The sequence below is a fragment of the Taeniopygia guttata genome, chromosome 1A (genome assembly GCF_048771995.1).
Source record: "Taeniopygia guttata chromosome 1A, bTaeGut7.mat, whole genome shotgun sequence".
Lineage (NCBI taxonomy): Eukaryota > Metazoa > Chordata > Aves > Passeriformes > Estrildidae > Taeniopygia > Taeniopygia guttata.
Window position 1 is genome coordinate 48,395,168 of NC_133025.1, and position 18,412 is coordinate 48,413,579.

Genomic DNA, 18,412 nt, shown 5'->3' on the forward strand with positions numbered 1-18,412 from the left:
ATGGCACATAATCAATAACCTGGAACTGCATAAAACTTTTAAATATGATAATTCTATTGATTTTTAAAGAAATAATTAAACTAACTGTTAAGACCAAGTTCATCAATACAATCTGACTCTTTTGTTCCTCCCTACTGAGTAGGACAAATCAATCAGGGTTATGAAACAGCATAACTAGTTTTCTGGAGCTATTGCACCATTCTGACAACATACTGAATAGCCAGTTTATGCCCTGTTGTTCTCTCCTTGCTCTCCCATTCCCCAGGCACGCATCCTTGCAGCTCTAAATCACAACCTTTTCCTGATTTTTCTCTTATTGCATTGTACAGTCCCAAAACTCTCCATCTCCATTCTCTTTACTGTGCTACCTCAGTTTGCTACTTCCTACACCACGTTCCTTTGCAAAATAATGAATGCAATTTTAGGAAAGACATACTGTATTTTTCCACATAGAGGTAGAATGCCAAATTTTGCTAAATGTCAAATTTCATTCCACTTCAATTACAGAAGCAAATCTGCAAATTGGTACTTCTGCTCAGATTGTATTTAACACCAGGACTTCACTAGTTCTCTGCAAGGCAAAGCAGTCCCTGGCAGAAGGTGAAGTGGGAAAGCCAAAAGCCTCTCAGGGTTCCTCTGGAAGCAAAGCAGCTTCTCCATAGGGATGGCTGGCTCTCATTTTCTCTGGTACTCTGACGTCCTTAAGACCTGCGCCGCGTGAAATCAAATCTCTCCCCACATGGAACTTGTGTATACCTCAATTTCTCTTTCACTCCCTGTGATCTCACTAACGCCCTCATCAAGCAGCTGTCGACTTGTGCCACCACTGAGAGCTGCTCCTGCACCCAAGTGGCTGGAGTGAGGAATCTCTTCTGTGGCAGAAGCAGTCTGGCAGGATGGGATCAGCGCCAGGGGAGATACACCACAGGTATGTGCCATGCTGGCAGCCAGAGAACTAAGCTCTTTAGGGTTTCTTGATTAAGGTTGTATAAAATGTTCAAGGATTTGATTGTTTGCAAGGGACACTGCAGCATGTGTGTAGGTCACAGATTATTCATCTCTCCAACAAATGAGAAAAAGCTTTCAAAAATTGAGGTTCATAGGATGCAGGTTTAATACCTTCTGCAAAATGCACCTTTTACATGGAACAAGAGATTCAAACCAGCAGCAGATTATGCTGAAAAAATGGCTGAACACAGTGGAAGAATTACAGAATATGCATGGCCTCAATCAGACACAGTCAGCAGTCATAGCAGATCCATTACTTTCCACTCAGCAGAGTCACAAACACTTCTTTACTAACAGAAAAATTCATCTGCAGTATTCCTAAGATCTATTGGTGTTTACAAGTTGCAGGATTTTCCTGAGAGAAGTACGAATTAGCATGTGCCTACATTGAGCAATGTTATTTCAAGTCCAAGACAGGTCACACACAATTTATAAATCTCCCTGAAAAATAATGCTGGTTTTGGAGGTGTGTGTATCTATTCAACAGCATACAACTTGGTGGCCTGAGAAATTACTTTCTACAAAATGTTTTATTTTAAAAATAATATGTATATGCATTTTAAAGGCTTATTTACATTAAGTACCATTATTAACTCTGTTAGCTATGTGGGCAGAGCAGCTCACACATGTATCTCTGAAATTAATGTTATTTTAAGCTGCTTACGTAGTTCCAAAATTCCCAAGATTTGGCCCAGTTGATATGGCTCTAACAGGTGTAATTGAAACAAATGTATTAGAGATCAGACAAATGTCAAAAGTACTCATCAGGTCTGTGTTCATACTTAAGAAACCTCCCTTCTAACATTTTAGGCTGTAGCTATCACTGCAACAAAGGAGCATTTAACAAGCACTGCTATCAGAGATTAGGGGATTCCCTTAAATAGGTGAAACTTGATACACTAAACCTTGCAAAAGCATTTTTTTGGTCATGTTTAGAAAATAAAATTATGGCATGTCTTGGCTGCTTTTCAGATGCCAAAATTCAAACCCTAGTGCATGCACCCAGCTGATGCTGAATGCAACGAGAGATGCAAGACACTGCCCACTTGGCCTTCACTAAGTGAAACACAGCAAAAAACAAAAAGAGGGGGAAAAAAAGTAAAAAAAGATCAGATTTTGCTAGAGACTACACAGCAACAGAGGTAGAGGTCAAACTCCAGAACCCTGACCACCTTCCTCACATACTTCTGGCTACATTCACTGTGGGGAATTAGGCCAAACTGGGGACAAGGCAATTGATAAGAAAGTAAAATGGATTAGGAAGCAGTGACATAGTGGAAATAGACAATCCAGGAAGAGAAGAGAAAGAAAATTTAGAGTAACAGATGAAGAGCACTGAAAGCTATCATAAGAAAGGAAGTAAGGTAATGCAACAGCAAGTGTAAATAACAGGAGATGCTCTGATGAGAGGCATTTTTCACACATGTTAAATAGCTGATAGTCTAAGTATTTTAAATAAATACACAGATGCTGTGCTTGTCTCTAGTAGGTGTATTTACTATGGCATACAATGGCCTGGGTGGTAGGTTGATGTTCAAGGCAGAAAACTCTTCTCTTTACTCTTCATCTAGCCCCAGTAACATTTGTAGCTGCTTCAAAAATATTATCAGAGCACTTTGGGAAAAACCCAAAAGTCAGCTCTTACCGTGCTCTCAGAGTTCAGACAAGAATTACTTTTAACTCAAATTAATTCCATATAAAAGCCATGTAAATACTTGACACTCGCCATAGGGCAGACTCTTCAAAACCACACTGCTGAAGGTGCTGGCACTTACAGCACACAGCAAGCACAAGCCAGAAAAGTGCTGTGACTGCCCCAGAACTGGACACCTCACATCTGGGTGACAACCAACAGCTCACCAGTTGAGGAGTCCAGCATAATCAACAGCCTAGGGTAGAAAGGGACTCAGAGCAGGAAAAAGGAATGGACCTTTGGGACAAAAAGAAGGGAATGTGGAAGACAGCAAGAATAGGTAGGTCTAACTTTTAAAGTCCTATTTGTACTTTTTGAAATTAACAAACACTCCAATAAGCTGAAAGACAAGGTGTTTTTCCCTGCTGCAGGCCTATTTTGCATATACCTGAACAAGGCCTAAACACATCCTTATATTTAAAATACTAAGAATAAAATACTAAAAGAATCTCCATTGGCTTCAGATACAACCACCTCTCCACCAAACCCACCTCCCTGATTACGAGACTCTCTCCTTACATGATTCTATAAAATTCAAGCTGACACTTTCTTATCCAAAACCAGCATTTATAAAAGCCCCATTTTTAAATAAATCTTGATGTTGTGAAACTCCTGCTAAGGGAGAAAAAAGGGGGCCTTGGTCTCAGCTGTTGTACCTATGCATCTGGTGGCACTGACAAAATTCAACCCCCCCCCGTCAAGGGCCCCAGAACACATGGATCCACAGAGCAGAGGGATGAATTCACTCCCACATCATACAACAGTTCAACATCAGCACAAATCAGAAGAAAAATGCACACAGAAAAGGTTACTTTGTTTTTTCATCCCTCAGTACCCAAGCCTTTTGCATTCCACTGCCCAGTCCCAGTCTTGGTAACAACCATCAACTGTCCATGCCTTCCATCACTTGACAACTACAGCCAGCCAAGGGACCTGCATCCCTGTGGGGCTATGTCTCCCAAGGAGAATGAAAGAGGCAGAGAAGGGGCATCATGAGCTGCGGCCACAGATCTGCTCAATGTGGTAGATGTCCTTGGGACAGTCAGCAGACAAGACAAGAGGTGCATCCTCTGTTATCACAACATCATCCTCAATGCGCACACCAATGCCACGAAACCTCTCTGGAGCACGCGCATCATCCTCAGGGATATAAATGCCTGAAAGAAGAAAGGGAATTAAAACACACAACACTCTCCAGAATACCACCTTTCCCTTACTGCACCACCAGGAGAGCAGGGTTGCACTTTCAGCAACATAACGTATTTGATCCTGAGAATTTTTAATATGGCAAGTTACTCTCTTTCCTCTCACTCATGGCTGTTGGTGGGCAAAGAAAGGAAAGTGTCCCTCTGTGCCTCCAGATATCAGCACATTAATAAAAACTTCCATAGCTACACCTGGCCTTTTCACACTTCTTCCTCTCGATGTTACATTCACAATGATGAATTTAACATGTTCTGAATAGAAAGAAAAGAGGCAAGCATTAAATATAAGTTTCCAGCTGACAGCTCCAAATCTAGTGACAAGGAGAAAGAAAGATTCCTCACAGTATGCCTAATTTGCAAAGCTAAGTTGTGAATCCCTGTAGCTGCAGACTGCAATGCTTGAGACACTACCAGTAACTGGTAGAAGTTCAGTAGCAGGAACACAGAATGCAGCATAAGTGAATCAGCCCTGATTTCTGCACTGCAGTTCACCTATGCTGTACAGCCTGAGCTCTACACTACTCTGCTTCCTGAGTTTACTCCCACTACATGTTACCTTGGCTATGTTTGGGAAGGAAATAGGTTTTTCTAATACTGTAATGACTTTAGGAGGGGAATAACTTAAGGCTTTCCAATACTGCTATAGTTTCCAGCATCACCAGAAAGGATATGAATGGTTTGGTATGCAGGACAAGCTAATTATTGAAATGCAATACTGTTACCCTCAGTGTTACATGTTTTTATCCACCATTGACTGCTTTTACCTGGTTCAATCGTTATCACCATGCCTGGCTGGAATGGGAGTGATCGGGATATATCTGGGGTATCATGAACATCCATGCCCAAGTAATGGCCCACATGATGAGGGCAGTATTTTCGAACAGCCTAAGAGAAGACAGAACAAGTGTCACAGAGACAGTTAAAGGCAGTTAAACACAACCCAACTTGTTCCAATACAAAAGATAGGGAAAAGAGACAGAGTAGTTATGCATTCAACCAGCAGTCTTACTGCCATGCCTAGGTCACCAGGGCCTGCCTTCCATTTACTAGAACTGGATGGCCTTTAACACCCACCAGTACCAGGTGCCTATTTATGAGTACATTGCAGATTACCTTTCCCCTGCACTGAACAGTCCAAAGCCATTGCCATCTCAGCATGGTGCCAATTTTCAAATCGCTGAGTTTTGCTGCCCAACCCTTCCCATCCCTTAAACATCCAAGCCCTGCACGACTCCCATCAGCAGACCTTCACAACCGACTGCAGTGGGTACAGCTGCTCTGGGCTGTGAAAGTGGTCTCCTATCCACAACAGAGCAAATGCTGTGCCGATTTCATTCGGTGGATATAGCATGATTTTAATCCACCTCTACAAGGCAAGGACACCGCCTCCCCCCACACCATCCTAATCTCCCTCCCTCTAAAGCAGGAATCAGCGAGAACTCCTCCCTGCTCCACGCTCCTCATTCCCAGGGGACTGAGCTGCAGGCGCTGCTCCGTCCGGCTGTGCTTCCACCTGCCGGAAGAATCCGGCACGACACGCTCCGTCCGCCGGCGGCAGCCAGGGCTGCTATGGCACCGGCGCCTCACGCAACTAAATCCGGCAGGAACCTGTCCGACAGCCAAAAGCCGTAGTGCCGTCACCTGGTTCCGCCATCTTTGCAGCACTGGCATCGGCAATAATGCAACTCTGCAGTGAGAGTGACCCGATAAACTTCTCCAACTGAAAACCAATCCTATTTATCTGCAGGTTCAGCTCTAAGGCAGACGTTTCCCAGCCTTGTTCACCAGGTAGCACTGTGAGTCCCAGTACTGACACAAGATGGTGCAGAAGGGGCAGCAGGTGGAATGACTGAGAATAGGCTACACCTTTTGGTGGCACTGCAGATTTATGTGATGTTAAACAGACCACAAAAGTACAAATAACTGCCTGCAGTCAAGCGGGGACCAGAATCTTGTGTTAGTGCCCATAGGTCCCTTCAAACTCTAAAGCTGCTTCTGCACTGATAAGTAGTCCAGAGCAATGGCAATGGATCTGCAGAGTGAAACAGCAAGAGCCAAGGAACAAATATTCATACTATGTGCATATAAGACTGAGGATTACTTCATACAAATTGTGCAGCAAATGGTTCAATCACATCTTGGAGTTTAGCCCTGTCTCAGAGAAATTAATTCCTGTGCTGAGACCAGCCCACAATATGAATGAAAGGACTATGTAGCAGCAGTTAGAAGAGACATCCTGAAACCACATTCCTGACCCAAATTAAAGCTCTAAAACTACCCAAGGATAAAACAATCAGGATTAACAGGAGTAAACTAGAATAAACATGGGTAAATTAGAGTAAAAAAAATTGAAGTACCTTGAAGAAATGGCTGTCAGTGATGCGGCTCTCCAGGACACCCAAGTCTTTCAGTTTCTGTCCAATAAGGCTCAGCATGAGGCTGTAGATATTTTCCAGACTTATGCCAGGGGAGCAGAGGCTCAAGCAGGACTTCTGGATATCCAGGACAGCTTGATACAGTTCTGCTTGGGGTTTGGTGAACCTGAAGGCCATTGAATAAAGGAATATCTCACAACTAAATCTCTGTCTCCAAGAGAAAAGAGGTTCTGTCCCCAGAACCTATTCTGCGTACAGATTCAGTTCAAGGATGGAACAGGGGAAAACCAGAAAGCAAAGCAATTGCCTCCTTCTATGAAAGGCCACACCAGCAAATTCACAACTGGCAGAGCTACATACACATCAGCTGAAACTCCTGTTTTCTTACATGCAACTGGAGTCAGCTTACAGCTGAATGTACAAAAACCCTCTCTGCACATTAAGCATGCTGTAATAGCTGAAAATAGCAATAATCACATATATTCATGCAGTAATTAATGAGGCAGTGGGGAATACAGCTGAATGATTACTTTATATAATTTGATTACTCTGAAACAGCACGGAATGGGACATGGTAAAACGATGATTAAACACACACTCAATCCATCAATTATTTAAGGACTTATCAAAATTCTTCAAAAAAATTTACTGCAGCATACCTTCCATTGACAGGCCAGGTACGTGTAATATCACTCACATAGCAGGAAAATTCACATCCACCATCCAGCAAGACCAGTTCACCATCCTGCAGAATAACAGGAAAGAATACTCTGTGGATCAGTCCAGCTATCAGTTGATTTTTCTATTTGACAGCAGGAAAGGAGGTTATGTCTCTGTTTTCACAATGCAGCGGCAGAAAAGTGAATTCCTTTTGCAGAGTAATACCCCAGGTACTACTGTTTATAAATAGGCTATTCCAGTTGGATTGTTGCTCTGTAAGGTAGTCTCTGACAGTTATGCTTATATACTGTCTGAACTTTTAAGATGAAGATTTTGGAGGGAAAAAAAGGCATTTGCCTTTAACTATTCTGCTCTCTGAGACAAGTCCTATTCACACCTGGATCGCTTACTCCAGCAAATTATGCCTATGACTCCTTTCACTAGAAGTTCTCAGCTATTGTGACTGAAACAGAGGGGGCTTGCAACAAAAGCGTAGGATTTCTGAGCCCCCCACATGATCACTAACAGCTACAAATTCAACCTTGTCATAGGATATGAGGACCCAGCAAAATCATGACATGTACATCATTGCTGTAAATGCACTGGTATTCGAATAGCGTGTACAACCTTCCCTTTCTCTTCTAGGACTTTCTTGACTGTTGCAACATATCTTTCTGGATCTATCTGGTGATGAAGAAAACTTTTTTGGAGATGTGAATCTCCAATTCACTTCAGCAAAGCTGTTCCATATCAATGACTACACATCTCCCAAAAAGTCACATAGAAGAAAGACAAAGGGCTAGGAACAAAACCACTGCCTTGCTTTCTCTCCTTAAAGGGATTAACAACAAATAGAGCAGTAAGATGTCAAAAAAGTTTGGAGTAAATTCTCTGCAGATTTACACTACATGTAGAGATTCATTCCACAGATCCATGACTGTGCCAGCAGACATGATGTGGAATGACAAGGCATAATTGCAGCATGTTAAGGGAATGATTAAAGCAACAAAATTTCACGGCTAGCGCTACTTCCAGTGCTAGCTGCTATCATTATGTACAGTTAAGTGACACAAACAGACACACAGTAGATAAACCAGCAGTGAGCAGACCTCACTATCCCACTGAACAGACAGGCCATTAACTATCCATTTAAATTGTACTTTTAAACTTTTTCAGAATAACTGGTTGAATTCTTTAAGGCAAATCTGAAATTACAGCACCTGCCATCTTCCAAACAATTAAACAATCTAAGTAACAATTTACTAAGGGAATTCAGCCTGTGGTTTGATTGTCCAGTAAATGCCTTATGCTGTGCCTGTCCTCTTTCTTTAAAGCAGAGCCCTCAAGTAAACAACTGAATGAAACATTCAGACACCTCCTAAATTAAGACACTTTGTTAGCCTATTTGGAAACAAGATCTGTAGGAAGCAGCACACAAAGGAAGAGTCAAGTTTAAGGGTTTAATCTTCTACTTAATAGTTTTGGAAAAAAACAAGTGACAGTCATTTAACTGAACAACTCTAACAGAAGCAACTGGAGTTACAGCAGCACGCCTGACCTTGGATGACAGAACGACAAAGGAAGCTTCTTCCTGCCAAAAGCAGCCTGTCATATCTTTTGTACATTTGTCTGTGCACATCATTTCAAGGTCTGTGAGAGCCCCAGCTTCAAGAAAAGACAATGCTAGTGGGAAAGTTTTATTCTGCATTAAGACAGAGGAAAAATATGCTCCTCTGAAAAGTAAATAGTGAGCAGAGCAATGAGAGAATACTGCCCCTGAAAATACTCATCTGAATCTAAAGACCGATTGTCAGGAAAGCTGGAGAGGGTTCAATTCAATGAGAATCTTCACAAAACACGCCACTCTTCCACCTCTTGACATTTAAAGCTGATCCATTCCCTACTTGTTCCCCTTCCCTGCTTTGCTGGGCTACATGGAACCAAAATGCTTTTCAGCTTCAGCAGAGCAGGAATGCACTTTGCCCTTATATTGCAAAGCAAGGCCAAGGAATGCAAGTGACAGCAGAAGATCCCCCTGGGGCCTTTGCCCTGCCTGCGACAATGGCTCCCCTATTTTGTGAGGCCCCCAGCACTGCAAGCTGCTGTGAGAGCAGACATGTTCCCTAAATTATTTGCAACCCTGTTTGCAAGTCCTTGCACTGTTCAGAAAATACTGCAGTAAGAACTGAGAAAAAAGAAAGACAAGTTGAATCTGCCATTGACAGTAAAATTAACCAAGGCAGGATTCTTTTCCCTTGCTGACTTGAAAAATATATATTTAAATGCTTTGATCTGTTCAGTCAAAACAAGCAGCAGCTGGGGAACACATATTTGTATCACAGCACTGCATTGCAAGTTACTGCACAGCACAATGGTTACCTTGATGAGCTGATTATTCTTCACATAGTGCAAAGTGTTTGATCTGTTGCCACCAGCAACAACAGGGGGGTATGCCAAGATGTCAGCACCACGAGCCCGGCACTCGAATTCAAACTGGAGTAACAATACAGAGAAGAGGAAAGAAACCATTAGTGCTGATTCAGGTGATTAACTGCCCTAGAACCACAACAATTCTTGTCCTACAACTGTTTTCTTAATTTGTACAATACAAAGTGAAACTGGAAAGTGAGTTGACTAAATGAAAGCAGTCTTAAATATTTTTCAAGGACTCTGGAGAAAAAGAAATACAGTTTTTCAAGAATTTTTCAAGCCTTTACCGTATCTCCAGGAAGCTCTTTCTGGTACACGCTGCTCAATACTGTCTCAAACATTCACTACATTGGCATATATTCAATGAGGATATATGAGGATTTGTTCTTATATAAAGTAATGCTCTTATTTGCCATACAAATTTGTGAATTTTGAAAGATCCTATATGTCAGCATGACAACAGTCATGGTTTGCTTCTGTCTTTTAAAATTGCAAAGTACTAGCATATTTACAGCAGTATCTATTTTTCACGACTGTTAAACTAAGAAGGTTTGAAAGTATGCACTATCTTGATGTCTGAGGGGATAGATGAAAAAAGCACCATAAGTCTCAAGACCTTCACCTTTCTTGAATGATGAAGCTGATGAAAGCATGGAAATGAATAAATTTATATCTATAAAGACCCTCAACAAGTTAATAGCATGTCTTTTCTACGGTTACCAAAATCACATGGGACAGAATACTCCAGGATGCTTACATGGAGCAAAGGTTTTACAATGTTGGTCTGGACTGAAAAACTGACCTGTAAAATACACTTAATTAAAGTATTTTTTTCAACTTAGTACTGCCAGTGCCATGTCAGCATAGGCCCATCCATGTAGTAACAGAGGGTCAAATCCTGCTGATGTTTCTTGAATAGGCATCTCACTGCAATTCCTTGCAAAATTCCTTACCAATTAGTCCTTATTTTCTAACTGAGAGGCATCTAAACAGCTTCAAGATGGCTGTGGTAATCTGATGTAGTAAGAGGCCAGAGGCAAGAGAAGCAGGCTTTACAGACAGGTGTTATAACCACTTAAATTTTGTACAACAGACCTGTATTATAGAATAAAGTGAAAATTTTACCTCCAATTGTTCAGCAGGTTTTGCATTTCAATACAGTACAAAAAGACATCAACAGAGAGAAACCTGGACAAATGCTACACTCTTTAAATAAGGGTACAGGATGTACAGCTGAAGAATTCCTCACACTGACTCTTCTGCATGTCCAAGGAACCACAAGGGTTGGGTGAATAAATGTGCTGCAGTGAGAGATGTGATAAATAGATCTGACATTTCTGGTTTCCTGGAAGGATAACCGACATCCAGCCCTTCCATCTCACTTCCAGCTACAAAGTACTCACTTTTGCATACAGAAAGGCTTCATCCACGGGGGATTTACTGGCAAACATTGTCTCTGTGAAAGCCTATGAAAAGGAAGGGACCTTCAGTTAGCAAAGGAGCCTGAACTGTTTTTTTTTATCACCTGTTGTATCTTGAGGAAGGCTCAAAATCAGCTGGCCCAGAACCAGAGGGTTTCACCAATTTCTTTGGTGAAAGTGCTGTCAAGACTAGAACCAATTAAGATATATCCCCTATGAAACTGTATTTATGGGTTGAGTGACTCCAGTTTTTGGGAAAAAAAAAAAAAAAGATTAGATGATTGAGGCTGATCCCATGGTTTGGCATTTTAGAAGTTGTCTCACCTGTGGATTCCCTCAGGTCTAATAGGATTGCCTTATCCAGCTTTTCCTTCAGAGAAGGACAACCTGTACCTCTCTTTTCTACTTGGCTATCTATTTTAATAATATTTTCGAAAACGTAACTGCATTTGAGGTATCTGTCAGATTTGTTTACAAGTGGCCAATGAGTTCAAAAGGTATCTGAGGGTGAAGGGGGAATGCAAACACACACATAGGAAACATCTTCATACAAATCCCGTTTCCTCAAAATAAAAATAATAGATGGGAAATAAAATTATTTTGGAAAGTAGAGAGGAAGCTGGGAAGACAGTGAAAAGACTAGCCTTTGCTTTTAAACAAAGTCTAACACCTACTGGCTTTTCTTCACTAGAGTTATGCTAATTGAGAGAATCTGGTAGTCCAAGCAGTCTTCCGGTTTCCCCTTGTCCTGTGGAGGAAGCCAAGGCCAGCCAGTGGTTGAGACAGAGCAGCTCAATAACAGGTTAGACCAAAGCTCTCCTTCCAACTCATGTCACCTTACCAAGGGAATGCACTGGTTCATTAGGACAGCACACAACTCCATTACCTCTGCTGTCACCCGGCCAGCTATCTTCATCCTCTCAATCTCTGCAGGGGATTTAATCAGCCGAAGGTTTTGCACAAGATGTCGAACGGCCTGGATGTGGTTTTTGCTCCGAGCTTTTACCTCAGCCAGGGGTTGCATGTAGTCAGAGTGCAGCTCTGCATGCACTGGTTTTCTCAAGTCATACCAAACCATGTTGGACTCACCTGGAATACAAAACAAAAGTTGACACAGACTAAAATAAATGCAGAAATGTCCTCCCCATACTAAACTAACTCACTCCTCCTAAACTAGATCTGTTGCTGTATTTGAGAAAAATAATTTTCTCTGAATCTACATTGACAGACTATATAGACACTTTCACTGTCACAGAATACCAGCAATCTATTCTAAATTTGGAAGATTACCAATTCATAGCATATAGATTGGACAAATCCCCAGTTTCCGGCTAATAATGGGGTTTACAACCATCACTGAATAGATTTCCCATTGGAAAGCGATTCACCTTTTTGCTTGGAATCAAGATCATTATCAACAACACCTCAGAACACTTGGGGAAACAACTGCTTATTTCAGCCATTCAAAGAAAATGAGCTTATTGAGAACAGACACACTCACAGTGGAAATTTATTCAGAACATCAGTTGACACCAACGTTCTCCTCATGGAACATTTTACATGCAAATGAGTAGAAAAGCCATGGTGAGTCACTGTTGATGTCCACCAAGGACCTCCTTCTCTGGTGAAAGTAACCATTAGCAGGTGATTACAGACAGAGTCAAAGAAACTGGGCATTCATTGAAGAGTATTGCTCTTAGCTGACTTACGCCTTTTCATGGACCTCTCCCTCACAGAATTAAAAACTTCTGACTCCATTTAATTTTGATATTCTAAACTTCCATGAGTGATCCACAACTTAAGAGGTTCCAATCCATGCCATGTGATAATTTAATTCAGTGTTCCCTTTGTTTTTAAATTAAGAAAACTAGCAATTAATCATAGTCTTCCTCTGTGCTTTCCCCAACTATACACATCTCATACCTTGTCTTGTTTTCTCTTTTTCAAGCTCAGTAGGTTTGTTCAGCCTGTATCTCACACACATTTCATGCTTTCTTTGATCATCCTTTGCCCTGTGACTTACCCATTTTCAAGACATCATTTTTTTGAAACAAAATAACCCATTCCAACATGGTATTTAATACTCCAGAATTCTCTCCCTCTCATTGTGTGACCCCTCCAAAGTAACATTTGCCCTTGTTATATTGCCATGAGCCTTCTTCAGCTTTATTTTATAATGCATTTAAGTTCCCCCTGGATTATAACTATTGAGGTTACATAGTGATGGGAGATACAAAAGAATATTTCTAAAGGACAGTAATGTTTGTATTTCACGGGCAAGTCATCATCTAGCTAATGTGAGTGGACTAACAAGGTCCCTGTGTGAATTGCTTTCCAAGTCTACTATGAATAAAAAGTGTTCAAGTTTCCTGAATGTCATTTAGTTCTGACTCTGTCAGCAAACAGAAATGACTAAAACAGAACCATGATCTTGCTTATCCTGTTCCTTAATATTTCAGAAATATGCAGACTGGCATTCACATGGATACACAATAAAGTCAGAAATTTTCAAAACTACATATCCATTGGTGGCCCTCAAAGAGCTAACACGAACTTCCAACTGCCTTTGCCACAGCTATTCTCCTTGCCCCTCCCCAAGTTCATTTTAGTTTCAAAGTGATGTCACATACCACCTCCCAAACCTGAACCATTCAGACTCTGCAAACCACATCCTCATCTCATTCCCTCTCTAGTTTTTGTTACCTTTCAGCTTGGCCACCAAGTGCCTGAACTCCTCAATGGGATAAGCTTCATCTACTCCTGTGAGAGCAATTGCTCCATCTGGGCCTGATCTGGGCCCATCCCACAGCTCTCGATTTGGATCTCTCCGGGGCACAAAAAGTATGGATTTGTGAGATGGCAGCGCTTTGCCAGGAATGCTCTGCAGCACCAGGATGCTGTCAGGCTCCTGAAACCCACAGAGGTACAGGAAATTAGTGTCCTGGTGGAAAATATAGGGGATGTCATTGCTCATGTAGTACATGGGGTTGGACAGCAGAATCACGGTGTGGTCCAAACCATCCACACTTTGGGCTTCCTTCTGGATCAACACCATCAGTTTGTGTCGGCGAAGAGCATATTCCACCTGTGACAATCCTGGGGTTACCTCTCCTGTGAATACAAAACAAATCAGATGGAGAAATTCAAAGCTCTAAGGGTATTTTATTAGTCACATGCCTGATTTCCTGTCTACTCCCTGATGCCTTACATGTGCATGCCTTCTTTGTAACCCCTCCCAAGCTTTTCCCTTGCTCCTCTTCAGCTTCCATCCCTACAGCATATCCTCATTTAGGCTGCGTCTCCATCATGCAAAGAAACATTGGTTTTAACCAATTGGATGCTGTGTTATTTCTGTGCAAATGTAGAAATCACAAAACCTGGTAGATTTAGACAAAAAAAAAAAAAAAAAAAAAAAAAAAAGAGGCAAGGCAAACTGAACTTTGACTGCTAAAAACTGATGGGTTTTACAGCATGGACATTGAACAGAAGATTGCCTCCTGAGGTTGAGCATTAATTTCCTCAGATAAAGCTAGAATGTTTGTTCAAATACACACTAAGTCAACTCATAAAATGACTATTTCTAAACCACGAGGGACAGACTGAGTGACAGAGATTCTGGGACATCAGGCAGAAGTACAGAGGTTGCAGAGTCTAACCAGTCACAAGATTCCAGGCGGAAACAAACCATGGACAGCAGGCTGCCATCAGACTCGTGGTTAAGGGAAGGGATCTTCTCCAGGGCATATGTAGCTTTTGTCAATATTTAACAATTCCAATTTCTGAAGTTAAATACTAATTCTAATAACACTAACTAAGCAAATGATCTTTCAGATGAAGGTACTCTTACAACTGCTCCAGTCGCAAAAGACATGAAGTACAGCAATCAAGATACTCACCAAAACAGGACTGAACTTCAAAGGACAACCAGCAACAGCTGAAGTATGTATTTTTTAAATTGTGAGACTCCCTAATTATGATCTAAATTAATATAAGAGCCTTAACCAGTAATTTGGCTAATACCCTACCTTAAGATAGGTTGAATTTTGATACCGTTTGTTAACTTTCCACTTTCATAATCTTTTTTTCCTCTTTCATGTATTACACAGTGGCAATTCTAAAACAAAAATTGACATTTGACTTGTACTATAAGTAGATTCTTGCATGAGTGCAGTGGGAGGTGAAAGTTCTATTCACATTATTTTTTACACCTTTTTGATTATATCCTCAATATCTATTAGATGTAATAGTCTTTAAAAAGAAGCAAAGAAACCCAAAACCCCCACTACATTTATTTTACTTTGTGACTCTAGAAATGACAGAGAACACAGAAACTGTTTTAATACAATCTGGCCTCACAATTCCACAATGTTATACTGCAAATTTCCTATGTTCCACTGTGTTCCAGTCAGCTTTTTAACTGTCACAGTCCAGTGAATTTCAGAAGCTGCAATGGGGTGAAACATGGGGATCCCAGCTGTCTTCCAACTTGAGGCCTGGAAATTTTCTTTGTATTAAAGGCATTTGCTTTTTGAAACAGTAGTTGTGATAAAACAGGGCCATATTATTTCAAGGAAACCACCTCTACTTAAATGGAAAAATACTTTTGATAGCTAGAATTCACTTCCAGTGCTTCAGCTACACTTTAAGGAGCCAGCCTCGTCTATTGTGAGCTGTCAATGAGTGCCCTAAGCAACCTGATCTAATGCTGAAGTCAGCCAGCTTTGAGCACAGGGAGAACCTGTGCACTGTCTGAGGTTCCTTCTGACCTGAATTATTCTACAATTCAATACATGTGCGTGTGTGCATATATACATACGTATATATATATATATATATATATATATATATACACGCACACATACACACACATAGTCATCTGTTCTCTCTTTATACCCATGTAGGGAAGAACACAATATTTTCCTATACATATTCCTGAATATATTTTTGCTGCTATTTTTTTGTTTTTTAGATTTAATTGTGGTGATCTTACGTCTACATGCTCATTTTCATGAATCTCAAAAAAATGCACAACCTCAGTTTCTATCACTACTGTCTAACTTCCAGTCACAAGCTTCTTTTTCTCCTTCTCCTCATACTGAATACTCCTCTGAACAGGGCACATTCTTTAGACAAGTGGTATTCATCTACCAGTATCCCTCGCCATTCACCTTTGCTTAACTGCACTTTTGTGACTCACAAGACACGGGATATGAACCATTCTGACAGTTCAGCTTGCACAAAAGACTCCCTCTTAATAAAAACCATATTTATTTGCAGGACATCCAGTCTACAAAATGCCACAAAAGGTCTGCAGCACCCAAGCAAACAACCCTGAGTACATAATGAGAAAAAAGAAAGAAGCTATGAAAACATCACATGTGAAGCCTATTTTTGGAATCAGTATCATCTCATACAAGGAAATTATCTATTAAATATAATTACTGGCTAATGAAGGTAGTCATAAACACCTGAAACCACAGACAACTCTATGATGCAGCAAATCAATACACTCAGAAAAATGGAGACAAGAAAATATCAGTGACTGGCTCACGCAGGGCACAAACCTCACCTGGTTTGAGCAGATGTGGGTGTGTGAAGGGGCTGGGTTGGCCCAAATACCGGTTTGGAATCTTCTTCTGCTGAGCAGGTTGGATGGAAAATCTTCGGAGAGCACATGACTTGCAAACTAGAGCAAAAGAAATGCACCATGTCACGGTAAAAAAAAACTTTCCAGTTAGGAAACTGGAGAACTGTGGTCTAGTCATCAGCATTCCTTCACTTACATGACATAAATATCCCTCCTTAACTTCTCCATTTGCTATGCATCACAATAGTTTATGAAACAATGTGCACACAACTCAACTGACAATCAAATATTCATGGAACAGATAGAAAGAAACAAATATATGCTAAACCTGACAATCCAGCTACAAAACCCAGGAAGCTCTGTTGGTTTGCACATCCCAATTCATACAAATGGTGTTCATGATGCACTCAGCACTCTCCCTCCCTTGATTCCCTCAAACACCACAGGACTCCAAGCACGACACTTGTATATTGTCTCTTCTTGACTATGTCTTCAAAAGATTTCTCTCATCTGGAACAATTATACAGTTTTCAAGGCTTTTCCAGTTCTGTTTTTTACTAATAATGCTGGAAAGAAACCATCAAATAAGAGAGGTTTACACAGGAATGTGATTTTCTTTTCCTGTCTGGAGGATACCTGAGAGTCCCTGTTTGTGTATTGACCTTCCCTGGCAGCAGCATTGGCCAAACTGAACCACTATGAATCCCACTTTCAAAACCACACACAGCCAAAGAAGGTAAGTTTTAAAGACAACTACAAGTATGCATTTGTGAGCTGGGAATGGGCACGATAAAATCTAAAATTAAAAATGAATTGTCAGAAACTTTAGAATTCAGTCACAGCTTTTTGCATCTGAAGAAGTGCTTGTGCCTGAATACAAATCATCCAGACCTGTAGGAAGGAGAGGGCAGTCAGAAGGTAAACATCTATTTGACGTTTTGGAAAGTGGTTGCCCTTTGTTACTTACCATGTGCCTACTAGAAAAACAATTTGTGCTGCCATTCTTAGAACAAATACTTGTAACTCTTCACCAGCATAAGCAAGGATAACATAAGAAAACATCTGCCTTTTAGGTAGCTGAGACGCCAAGGCTTACAGCAAAACATACAGACCATGGATTTGCTGTGGGACTCAGTATGATTAGCCTCTAACTGAAGATCATTTATGCATGACAACCAATAGTTAAGATGAAGAGTTCACTATGTGATGCTTGACTGGAGACCCGGGCGGTGAAATGTAACTGCAGATTTTTTGAGCAGTCTAGTTTATAATGGGTGTTTCTACTGTTATTCTCCACGTACACAGCAGACAAACAGGACAGCTCGCAAGGAGATGGACACAGCGGGCATTAAATAAAGCAACACCTTGAAGTCAGCGAGCAGCTTTCTACCGTTGCTTTATTACTCAAATTCCTGCCTATTCTTCCCTAGGATTGAGCTCCGACCGGGGCTACCACTGCGCCGCTGGGGAGAGCCGCTTTCCCTCGACCCGAGAAGCGAAAGCGGGGCTGTAAGCTGCGATAGCCGGGTGTCGCTAGCGGAGCCGCGGGCGGTGTTAAGAGTGTGGGGGAGGAGAGGTGTCTGACCTGCGGCGCCGCGCCAGCCCCGGGCCGCCAGGACAAGCCCCTGCTGCGGGAGACGCGACATGGCCGGGCCGCACGGCGCATGGCGGGGCCTCCCTGCGCCGCGGCGCCGCGCGCTGACACAATCCCCGCGCGCGGCCCGCCGCCAATGAGCGGCGCCGCGCCGGCCGAGGAGCGCCCCGAGGCCGCCTGCCCCGCCCGCGAGGGGAGCCCGCGCCACGGCGGGGCTGCCGGCAACAGCAACAGGGCCGGAGCGCAGCTGCCCGGCCACGGCTGCCGCTTCCACAACGTTCCCCCTACCACGCCGCGGAGGCCCGCGGCAATGACTGGCGTGGACGGGGTCGGGGCCTCGGAATGGAATGGGCGGGGCGGGCTGGAAGGTTCCACGGCGCCGCGTGACCTCTGTGGGCGCATTCATGGCGTTTATGGGCGGGAGGGACAGTATTTGGCA

The 18,412-nt window shown here is 42.1% G+C and overlaps 1 protein-coding gene across 1 annotated transcript; it reads right to left on the reverse strand.

The window, feature by feature from the left end:
* Positions 1-1,090: 1,090 nt before the first annotated feature.
* On the reverse strand, positions 1,091-18,379 carry XPNPEP3 (X-prolyl aminopeptidase 3). Its single transcript, XM_030262937.4, has 10 exons — positions 17,965-18,379; positions 16,362-16,478; positions 13,496-13,903; positions 11,679-11,881; positions 10,775-10,837; positions 9,321-9,434; positions 6,941-7,026; positions 6,264-6,447; positions 4,671-4,791; positions 1,091-3,858 (listed from the first exon to the last, which is right to left on the reverse strand). Exons 1-10 carry the CDS (start codon positions 18,377-18,379, stop codon positions 3,692-3,694), a joined length of 1,878 nt encoding a protein of 625 aa, XP_030118797.4. The 3' UTR covers positions 1,091-3,691.
* Between the last annotated feature and the right edge of the window lie 33 nt (positions 18,380-18,412).